This window comes from Ascaphus truei, chromosome 3 (assembly GCF_040206685.1).
Source record: "Ascaphus truei isolate aAscTru1 chromosome 3, aAscTru1.hap1, whole genome shotgun sequence".
Classification (NCBI taxonomy): Eukaryota; Metazoa; Chordata; class Amphibia; order Anura; family Ascaphidae; genus Ascaphus; species Ascaphus truei.
Window position 1 is genome coordinate 396,715,078 of NC_134485.1, and position 10,523 is coordinate 396,725,600.

The 10,523-nt window shown below is 48.7% G+C and overlaps 1 protein-coding gene across 4 annotated transcripts; it reads right to left on the minus strand.

Moving 5' to 3' along the window:
• Nucleotides 1-554: 554 nt before the first annotated feature.
• ANKRD49 (ankyrin repeat domain 49) lies at nucleotides 555-4,919 on the minus strand. Of its 4 annotated transcripts, XM_075592497.1 has the most exons (4): nucleotides 4,611-4,855; nucleotides 3,583-3,693; nucleotides 2,434-2,754; nucleotides 555-1,722 (listed from the first exon to the last, which is right to left on the minus strand). In XM_075592497.1, the coding sequence occupies exons 3-4, from the start codon at nucleotides 2,752-2,754 to the stop codon at nucleotides 1,261-1,263; spliced, it is 783 nt and encodes a 260-aa protein (XP_075448612.1). In that variant the 5' UTR covers nucleotides 3,583-3,693; nucleotides 4,611-4,855; the 3' UTR covers nucleotides 555-1,260. The 4 variants fall into 4 exon arrangements, with proteins under 4 accessions (XP_075448612.1, XP_075448613.1, XP_075448611.1 ...); XM_075592498.1 differs by lacking the exons at nucleotides 3,583-3,693; nucleotides 4,611-4,855 and adding an exon at nucleotides 4,862-4,919; XM_075592496.1 differs by lacking the exon at nucleotides 3,583-3,693.
• Nucleotides 4,920-10,523: the final 5,604 nt, after the last annotated feature.

The window sequence follows — 10,523 nt, forward strand, 5'->3', positions numbered from 1 at the left end:
TAGAGCTTGAATAAAGTATTGTTTTTCAATGTACCCTCTTCTTTGAGGTTTTTTAAGGTGGTCTTACTGCAACATCTTTATTCACTTGCAGAACATCTAGTTCTCTCAGGGGACAAAATAATCTTACAATTAAAATACATTTTTAACCACTAAATAATTTAAGCTTTTAAAGAAAAGATAGAAGCTTCCGCAATACAGGTACTCGTGTTGCGTATCAAAGGGTGAACAATTGTAATCATAAACATACATAATTACATACTAACGAAGTAGATAAAAACACAAAATACAAGGGGAAAGTAGCTAGACAGCACAGAATCAATAATTCTAAGTATAAATAGAGGAGGAACTGTAGTAACAGCTTTCTACCATGGTGAGGCGCCAGAGGTGGGTTCAAAATGTGAAACCCTAAGAAAAATGTACAGTAAAAGCAAAGACAATTATATTTTATGGCAAGAGGAGGATCTGTGTATTGTAAGTTGTTCCCGGTCCCCTTTCCATGTGCAATGACGACAACACACGGTATAGTAGACTAGAGTAAAAAACCCACCAAGATGTCAGTCTTATGGATTTTATTTAACAGTGCCCAACAGTTACATATCCTGCCATTGTTCCATTACACAGAGTACAGAAACATTGAACTCTTCTGGTGCAGGAGCGGCCATGTCTTACGTGCCCCTTCTGCATCAATGGGGTTAAATAAACAACTTGGGGGCAGATTCTATATGTACTGCAGCAGCCGATCCAATTGTGTTGGGCCGAAATGTTCCATTGACGTCAATAGGACCATTTTACCATTTCGGCCCATAAAGAATCCGCCTTAGTGTTTTCATAGGATAATTAAGATCTTTGCGGCAGAAGAGCCACCAATACTGACATTTCTACTAAATTTGTTACAACTGTAAATGTTTTCTAATTATCCAAGGAACAGGGATAAAGTCAAGTTACAATACCTTTCAAGGTCCACACCGATATTGTAATGGGCAGTTCTGAAAGGCCACGTGATAGAGTATATTTGGGATTGGTAAGATAAGGTACTCTGTTATTTTAATATATCCACATATTATGGGGCTTTTTATGAAAATCTGATGGTTATTTTTGACCCCCCCCCCCAAAAAAAATCCAGCGATGCAATACACTTAAACAGGCAGCTTTGAAATTTGCCCATGTTCGTTCGCTTGTCATTTTGCTGCCAACTGCAAGGTTACATGACGTATAAATAATCTAAAATTGCTATCCTACAACAGTTCAATAACATAACCATTATGTTTCTGACGGAGATTTCATCCAATAATCAGCAATTTCAAAGAGGTAGTGATACACGTCAGTCCTCCGGGCGATTTGATAAGCGGTTTCGCCGGCTTTGTTTGTCAGATTTGGTTTGACGTAGCGATTCATCAGGAGGAGCTCCAGAACTTGCCTGCTCTCCCGGTTTGCAGAAGCAAGATGCAATGGTGTCAGCAAACCCTTAGTCTGTGCGTTGATATCTGCCCCGTGCTGAAGTAAGAATGAAGCCACTGGTGCATTGTTCCACTTGCACGCACTGTGCAGAGGGGTCCACCTGTCCACTGTGACTGCATGCACATCTGCCCCTCTGGCAATGAGATCTCGCACTACACCCAGGTGACCGTTGTATGAGGCTCTGTGGAGTGGGGTATAATGGTCAACATCCGTTGTGTTAACGAGAGCTGGATTGTGGGACAGAATTCTTTGTACTACGGTGAGCTGTAAGAAACAAGGAGAAAAATCATTAGGAGAATTCAATACATTTATAGGTACATTCTGTCTTAGGCTGCGGACATGGTAACTTCAGCCGTGCGGAGGCTGAAGGAAAGAGGTTGCTTTCGCTGGCCATGGTACGCGCATCGTCCGTGGGCGTGTCTAGGGGTGTGCCAGTGATGTCACGGATCTGGTTCGCCCTCATTGGGCGAACCGCTCACGTGACCGGCCTGTCACACCAAGAAATCAGTTTCAACTGATTTCTTGCGCAACGCTTCCGCACGCACGCTGCATAGACGCGAACACTGCCTAAGTAAGGCACCATGTCCGAGGCAATATGGAGGTTATTTGGCTGGATATGCCAAAATGTTGATCTATTTTGCATCATTTTCACAGGGTGATCTAGAACACAATTGAACTTAAAGTTGGTGAGTAAGCAGCAAGATGAGTATTTTAACCCCTTTACTACCGGAGACACTACACTACATAAATCGGCATAACTCAGATAAAGAAATAACATATTTAAAAACATAAAAGTTAAGGATCAAATGCCTGGATTCACAAAGTCCCGATGCGGGGGTATCACACCACGACCTCAGGGTATCATACCACGATCTGGCATGGACTGCCAGTGCCATGAATGGCAGAGAAAGCTGGATCTGGGTGTGATAACCCGGCATCAGAGCTGAATCCCCCCCACTGTGATTTTGCCCATACTCTGTTATTTTCAGCTGCAAAAAGTAGCAGTTCTTTAGGATTTTCTTCGAGTTTCTCTTCCTGCATTTTGTACCACTCCTCGCTTTTTTCTTCATCTTCTTCATCAGAGTCCTCAGGCCAGAGGCTCTGAGTCCCAGTGGGAATTAGATGCTGGTGCGTCTCCAACAGTTCTAGCTGGTTAAAGTCCTCAGGGAATTCTGTGAGTCCCTCACGCAGGTCACATTCTGCCTCTGCACTGCTTTCCTGGCTATTGTCTTGTTCATCCTGTGCTGAAGAGACAGCAGTGAGCACTGTATTTTCCTCCTGCGGAAAACTCGTCATCTGAAAAACACCAGAGATAAAAGCAATATTGAAAATGTCTTAAGAAGCTTGTCAAATATGAAAAGATTAATCTGCTTTCTGTCTACTGAATGAAAATAATTTATTTTTAACAATTCATGTGAATTGAAACACGAAAAGGTGTTTGGGCCAATCACACATCTGCTTCTCTTAACGTCAGACATGGGATATATGGGGGTGTTTAGTGTCTGCACTTTCCCATCTGACAGACTCTTATTTGTTGCATATGGGGTCCAATCATAGTCATGTGATAAATAAAAGAAAATAATAAAAAAATGAAAATAAAGAAGAAGGTGTTACTTTGGCATTTACACCTCATGTTTCTTGGGGACCACTTGTAGATGAAGCATTTATATTTGAATAAACTAATTTGTACCATTCACAAGTAACTAAAAATAGTTGGGCAACATATTGTGATAAGGCTCATCTCTCAACCCTTTTCCCCAACTGTGCAATAATCCTTGACTTCTTTAATTGGCACAGAAGCAAAATCTGATATCCCTGTCAACTACGATACCTGTGTATTTCACCATACTTCTCCCCAACCGTAGACCTCCCTTTCTCCCAAATCTTCGACCTCACTGCCTTTCCTCTGGCTCTGCTAGCACGCTCTCCAATGTTATCTCAGCAAACAGTCTCATTCTTCCCTCCTTGAACGTCCAGTATACTCTCATACACACTCGCATAGTTACATAGTAGATGAGGTTGAAAAAAGACGTACGTCCATCAAGTTCAACCTATTACAACCTAACACTTCTGTCTCGGTAATCAGGTTGGGCTTACAACACTCACTATCTATAGTACTCTGACCTTGTGATGAATCCGAAGGTCAATATTCCCTCTTCTTCAATCCTCTGCATCTTTTGGAAGCTGGCTATTACAATCAATCTATTCTTCAATATCTTTCCATCTGTGACAAAGCTCAAAGAAAAAAAAAAAAAAAAAAAAAACTCACCCACCCTTCATCGCCATTTCTTTCATCACCAGCCCTAATCACTTATTCTGTGCGCTCTTAAAAACAGGGTCCTACCACTCACCTTTTTCCCTGGTCTACAATACACAATTTTAGTGAGGATATTAAATACAGGAGGATTTATTGGGCAGGGTAATATTACATTCTATTACTCTGGCAGTCATTCCTTTCTCTTTTCAGAAAAACTTTGAAAACTCGAGTTGGCGTTACCATTTCAGACCAACAATGTGTGTCAAATGTAAAACTGTAATAGTAACAAGTTTCTTTACAATTTACAAAGATGGAAGCAGAATTTATTTGAACAAAATGCGTATCGTGGCGACATGATTAACAGCCCCCTCAATGTTATAACTTTGTATGTAATACAGGTAGTCCTCGCTATCCAACGTTTCACTTTACAACGAATGGCATATCCAACGCTTTACAATGTAACCCCATGGGCCGTTTTTCGATGCCGGAATGCGTTATCCAACGCTCACTGCCACTGATTAACATGGGACTCACTGTACAACGGTTTCACTATCCAACGCTACGTCCAGAACGGATTCCGTTGGATAACGGAGGACTGCCTGTATAATATGTATTAAGCATACAGAATAAAAATATTCAATGGCTTTAATTAGATAAAGGAACACACTGTTTAATGTCCCCATCTCCAGCTTTTCTATTGCTCTTGCTTTCTTTAAAAAAAAAGTAAGTGACCTTAAAATGACTAAATATGAACATGCGCGCTACACACAACCTCAAATAAAATGATTGCTACATAGACTTACTTTCTTCTCGGCATGAGATCTTTGATTATGTAATGTTATCTGATTTAAAACTGGAAGGCTGAACTGCATTGAGATATATTAACAAAACCTACCTGGGGAAGAGGCAGGCTTGTGACGTCATAAGGAGATCACTCTGCAGCCTTCTGATGTATTATTAACATCACAAATCAAAGATGACTACTTCCTGGTTGCAAAATGAGGACAGTCCCATGAATTAAGACTGGACTTTAGAGGGAATGGAAATGCTGGGGGCGGGGAGGCAGTACACGCAGCAAACCCTGGCCTTTAACAGGGAGGAGCAGCGCCCCCCACCATGTCCGGACACCACTATCCCCTCCCTCACCTCACAGGAGGCAGCCAGGGTCCCAATAGCTGTGTGCAAAGTGCATGCTGGGAGATGGTAGAGGCTATAAAACTACAACTCCCAGAATGCTTTGCTCGGAGCACCTCAGCCTCATTCTGGATGTGAGCGCTTCCTGTCTCCACCCCCCACACAACATGCTTCCTTAGTAGCAGGAGCCTGGGGGGATAGATTTCAGCTTTCCAAAACAATCCAGGCTTATCCCCTTTTGTCACATAGGAATAAAGGTAGTGAATATGTATACTCTATGGCTGTGTTAGAGATTGTGAGTGATTGCATGGGTGTGTGTGTGGGAGTGCCTGAGAGTCTACCATATGTTTGTGTATATGACCGAGTACCTGCTAACGTATGCACGTGTAGTGTGTTTGTATGAATGGGAGTGGAGCAGAGCATGCCGGGAGTTGTAGTTTTATAGCCTCCCAGCATGCACACAGTTCCCGGGACACTGCAAGCTGCATGTGAGGTGAGCAGGGGAAGTGATACTGGTCCATAGCCTCGGAATATAATCATTTAGCGGTATTGTCCCTGTTATTTACGTCCATGGAGCAATTAAATGCAGCTGTACCGATTTCTGCTGCTGCATCTTTATTAAAGCACAGCTGGGAGATTGATGACTTGAGTTCATGATCAGCCTAATATGGGTTTTTATTGTCACCTACTGCTGGGGGGCGTGATATTTTCTGAGGGGCGGACATGGCGTTTACAGGAGCCCCGTGCTGTTCCCCAAGGCATTCAAATTAAATCACGGGAGAGCGTGCATGGCCTCTCTTAGTTCCCTTAGGCTGCAGGCGCTCGAGCGCCCTGACGTCATCCGCTCTGCTCGGCCGGGCGATTTCTGGCCATCTAGTTGTGCGTGCGGGGGGCGCGGCCATGACATCACGGAGCTGGTTCGCCCTCATTGGGCGAACTGCTCACGTAACGCATCTGCGAGCAGCCAAATCAAATTTGGTTGTCTCGCGAAGCAGCAAGCGCCCGTGCCCTCACCCTGGACTAGGGCATTCAGAGTTATAACTCTGACAGCGCCGTGCGCGCGATTCGCTTCACTCTGGCCGTAGCCTTACCTTGTGTCTGGCGGCTTCTGGCGCCGCAGCATCAAATGATGTTGAGGGTCATGTAACGTCAGAACGCTGGAGACAAGGTAGGGGGGCGAGCAGGGGAGGGGGACCAGGCAGGAGGGCGCAGGCAAAAAAGTTTGCGCACCCTTGACCTATTGTATAGTGTTGGTACATATACAGTATCGATAAGATATATATATATATACTAGCTGAGAGACCCGGCGTTGCCCGGGATGTAATGTTCCCGTTCCTCTCTCTCTCCTCCCCCCTCTCTCTGTTTGTCCCCCATTCACATCAATCCAGTCGTCCCCCCTCCTTTACAGCTTCATGTAGCGTGTGTGCGTCAGTCACTGTGTGTTTGCGCGCGCGTCAGTGAGTCTGAGGCAGAAACACAAACACACACAGACTGACTGACGCACACACAGTCAGTGTGTGCGTGTGTGTGTGCCTCAGTCAGTGTGTGCGTGCGTGCGGCAGTCAGTCAGTGTGTGTGTGCGCGTGCGGCAGTCAGTGTGTGTGTGTGTGTGTGAGGGTGTGTGTGCGCGTGCTGCAGTCAGTGTGTGTGGGGGTGTGTGCGCGCGTCAGTCGGTGTGTGTGTCAGTCAGTGTGTGTGTGTGTGTGTGTGTGCGTGCGTCAGTTAGTGTGTGTGTGTGAGCCAGTGTGTGTCTGTGAGTCAGTGTGTGTGTGTCAGTCAGTGTGTGTGTGTGTGTGTCAGTCAGTGTGTGTGTGTGTCAGTCAGTGTGTGTGCGCGCGGGGAGGGGGGAGAGGTGATTTGGAGCGGGGAGGGGGGAGAGGTGATTTGGAGCGGGGAGGGGTGATTTGGAGCGGGGAGAGGTGATTTGGAGCGGGGAGAGGTGATGCCGCTGGGGAGGGGGAGAGGTGATTTGGAGCGGGAGGGGGAGAGGTGATTTGGAGCGGGGAGGGGGGAGAGGTGATTTGGAGCGGGGAGGGGTGATTTGGAGCGGGGAGAGGTGATTTGGAGCGGGGAGAGGTGATGCCGCTGGGGAGGGGGAGAGGTGAGTTTGAGCGCCGCTGGGGAGGGGGAGAGGTGATTTGGAGCAGGGAGGGGGGAGAGGTGATTTGGAGCGGGGAGGGGTGATTTGGAGCGGGGAGGGGTGATTTGGAGCGGGGAGAGGTGATGCCGCTGGGGAGGGGGAGAGGTGAGTTTGAGCGCAGCTGGGGAGGGGGAGAGGTGATGCCGCTGGGGAGGGGGAGAGGTGATTTGGAGCGGGGAGGGGGAGGGGTGATTTGGAGCGGGGAGGGGTGATTTGGAGCGGGGAGGGGTGATTTGGAGCGGGGAGGGGTGATTTGGAGCGGGGAGAGGTGATTTGGAGCGGGGAGAGGTGATTTGGAGCGGGGAGAGGTGATGCCGCTGGGGAGGGGGAGAGGTGAGTTTGAGCGCAGCTGGGGAGGGGGAGAGGTGATGCCGCTGGGGAGGGGGAGAGGTGATTTGGAGCAGGGAGGTGGAGAGGTGATGCCGCTGGGGAGGGGGGAGAGGTGATGCCGCTTGGGATTGGGAGAGGTGATGCCGCTGGGGAGGGGGAGAGGTGATTTGGAGCGGGGAGGGGGAGAGATGATTTGGAGCGGGGAGGGGGAGGTGTGTGTGTGTGTGTGTGTGTGTGTGTGTGTGTGTGTGTGTCCGAGGGGGAAGAGAGTGGCAGTTGGGTGACGTCACACGTGTGTGTGTGTGTGTGGAGCCGAGGGGGAAGAGAGTGGCAGTTGGGTGACGTCACACACAGCAATCTGATTGGCCAGAGGCTGAGGACCAATCATATTCACCGCAGATAGCACTAACCTCACTAACCATTCGATTTTATATATTATAAGATTAGTGAAAGCACTGTATGTTTGCCTGCCTGGATGTCCGATGTCCCTAGGGGAAATCTCATTGGTCCCTTGGGTCGCCCGCCCCCGCACACCTCTCATTGGCCTGAGGCGGAGTGACGGCCCACACACACACACACACACAACACAGCAGCTCTATACACACACACACACACACACACACACACACACACACACACACACACACACACACACACACACACACACACACACACACACACACACACACACAGCAGCTCTATACACACACACACACAACACAGCAGCTCTACACACACACACACAACACAGCAGCTCTATACACACACACAACACAGCAGCTCTATACACACACACACACACACACAACACAGCAGCTCTATACACACACACACACAACACAGCAGCTCTATGCATACACACACACACAACACAGCAGCTCTATACACACACACACACACACACACACACACACACACACACACAACACAGCAGCTCTATACATACACACACACACAACACAGCAGCTCTATACACACACACACACACACACAACACAGCAGCTCTATACACACACACCCTCTCTCTGCCCCCCTCCCCCCTCACGTGCGCCGTCCTGCACTGGCTCCGGACGGGAAGCGCGGCCCTCCTACCCCAGCCGCTCCCTTACCTCCCCGGCGCTACCACCCGCTCAGGTAAGTCACTGTGCGTCCCGCCTCAGCCTCAGGCCCACTGCGCGTCCCGCCTCAGCCTCAGGCCCACTGCGCATGCCGCCTCAGCCTCAGGCCCACTGCGCGTCCCGCCTCAGCCTCAGGCCCACACACACAGGGCGCTTCCTACCGCCGCTCAGCCAGACGCCACATCGAGCGGGCGCCGGGGGGGGGGAGCGCGAGTCTTAGACCCACACAGGGCGCTTCCTGCAGCCGCCTGCACGCCTCACTCAGCAGGATGGCACATCGGGGGACCAAGCGGGCGCCGGGGGGGGGGGAGCGCGAGTCACAGGGAACGGGGGGGGGGAGTCACGGGGAACGGGGGGGGCCACCAGCCGAACCAGCAGGGGGACGGACGCACGGAGGAGGGGGGGGAAATGCCCATACATAAATTATGACAATACATATGCCCACTACTCTCCACCCCCCCCCCCACTCCCCTTTCCCCCCCCCGCTCCCCTTTCTCCCCCCCCGCTCCCCTTTCTCCCCCCCCGCTCCCCTTTCTCCCCCCCGCTCCCCTTTCTCCCCCCCCCGCTCCCCTTTCTCCCCCCCGCTCCCCTTTCTCCCCCCCGCTTCCCTTTCTCCCCCCCCGCTCCCCTTTCTCCCCCCCGCTCCCCTTTCTCCACCCCCCCCCGCTCCCCTTTCTCCCCCCCCGCTCCCCTTTCTCCCCCCCCCCGCTCCCTTTTCTCCCCCCCCGCTCCCCTTTCTCCACCCCTCGCTCCCCTTTCTCCCCCCCCCGCTCCCCTTTCTCTCCCCCCCCCGCTCCCCTTTCTCCCCCCCCCGCTCCCCTTTCTCCCCCCCCCGCTCCCCTTTCTCCCCCCCCCCCCGCTCCCCTTTCTCCCCCCCCCCGCTCCCCTTTCTCCCCCCCCGCTCCCCTTTCTCCCCCCCCCCCGAAACATTTACAACAAATACTCACCTATTGTTCCACGAGTTATAAATAATACTACCTATTACGCATTTACATCCCGGGCAACGCCGGGTCTCTCAGCTAGTGCCTAATATTCTTTACCACACAATATCAGATCACTCCAAGAGGTTGTGGAGATTGGAATATGACAATTCAGATGTTTTGTTGGCATAAAACACACACCTTGTTGTAAAGTATTCTAATTTCATATCCCAAATACAGGCAAGGGGACCAGACTAAACCTACAAACTTTACAAGGGGACCAGACTGAACCCACCCTCCTGGGCGTGTCCTATGTTCCCATTCATCCATTTTTATGACTTAGGAGAGAAGATAGTGTTTTGTTTTTTTTATTATTGAAAATGCCTCGGAGTATAACAATAACCCATAACTTTCTTTCTGTACCTCCTAGAACAACATGACCCACCTTATCTCGTTCAGCTGAGTTTGCCGCAGGCATAAAAATCAGTCTTGCCACTCCTAATATTGAGCGACAAACAAATATCTGACCTTTCAAATATCTGACCTTACATATCGCAGATTGTATTGTATAATTTAATCTGTCTGATTTCAAATGCAGCAAAGATATATTTATTTATCCTTGTGAATTATATCAAATCCCAAACAACTAACTGTAAATTTAGTAAATCGGTACAGACATGTGGAATGTCCTCCTGGCCGCACCCTCTTGTTTTGCTCAGATCACTTTAGAAGCCACTTGAAGTCCCTGCAATAGGTCCTGGTCACGTGCACTGTCAACAAGGGTTATGGGTCTATGGTTTTAATCACTCCACAATCCCAGACCAGGTCACTCGGATAACCCAACTTTTAGCTATAAGGACAGAAAACAGACCGAGTCATTGTGATCTGACCCCAATAAAACAAAACATAATGACTTTTTTGTGTGCTGAAGTGTTAGAAGACCGAATATTAGATGGGCCGTATTGTCCCAGATACATTTACAGTACATATCTTTCTTTTATGCCACTATATGAGACAGTTTTTCTCATTGTGACAACTTGTCACATTAAATAGGTTGTAATATTAAATTCAACTTTTCTTATAATTGTACATTTTTAATTTCTCTTCTTGGTACAAAAATAGATACTATAATTTCTTGCAAAGTTCCTGGTTTTCCTCTCACCGTT

Excerpts from the sequence above, each read along its gene's own strand:
- ANKRD49 (XM_075592495.1), bottom strand. The coding sequence starts at position 4,587 with ATGCAGTTCAGCCTTCCAGTTTTAAATCAGATAACATTACATAATCAA. Across the intron at positions 2,755-4,518 it reads GATCTCATGCCGAGAAGAAA|ATGACGAGTTTTCCGCAGGA; the intron begins GTAAGTCTATGT and ends GGTGTTTTTCAG. Across the intron at positions 1,723-2,433 it reads TTGCAGCTGAAAATAACAGA|CTCACCGTAGTACAAAGAAT; the intron begins GTATGGGCAAAA and ends TGTTTCTTACAG.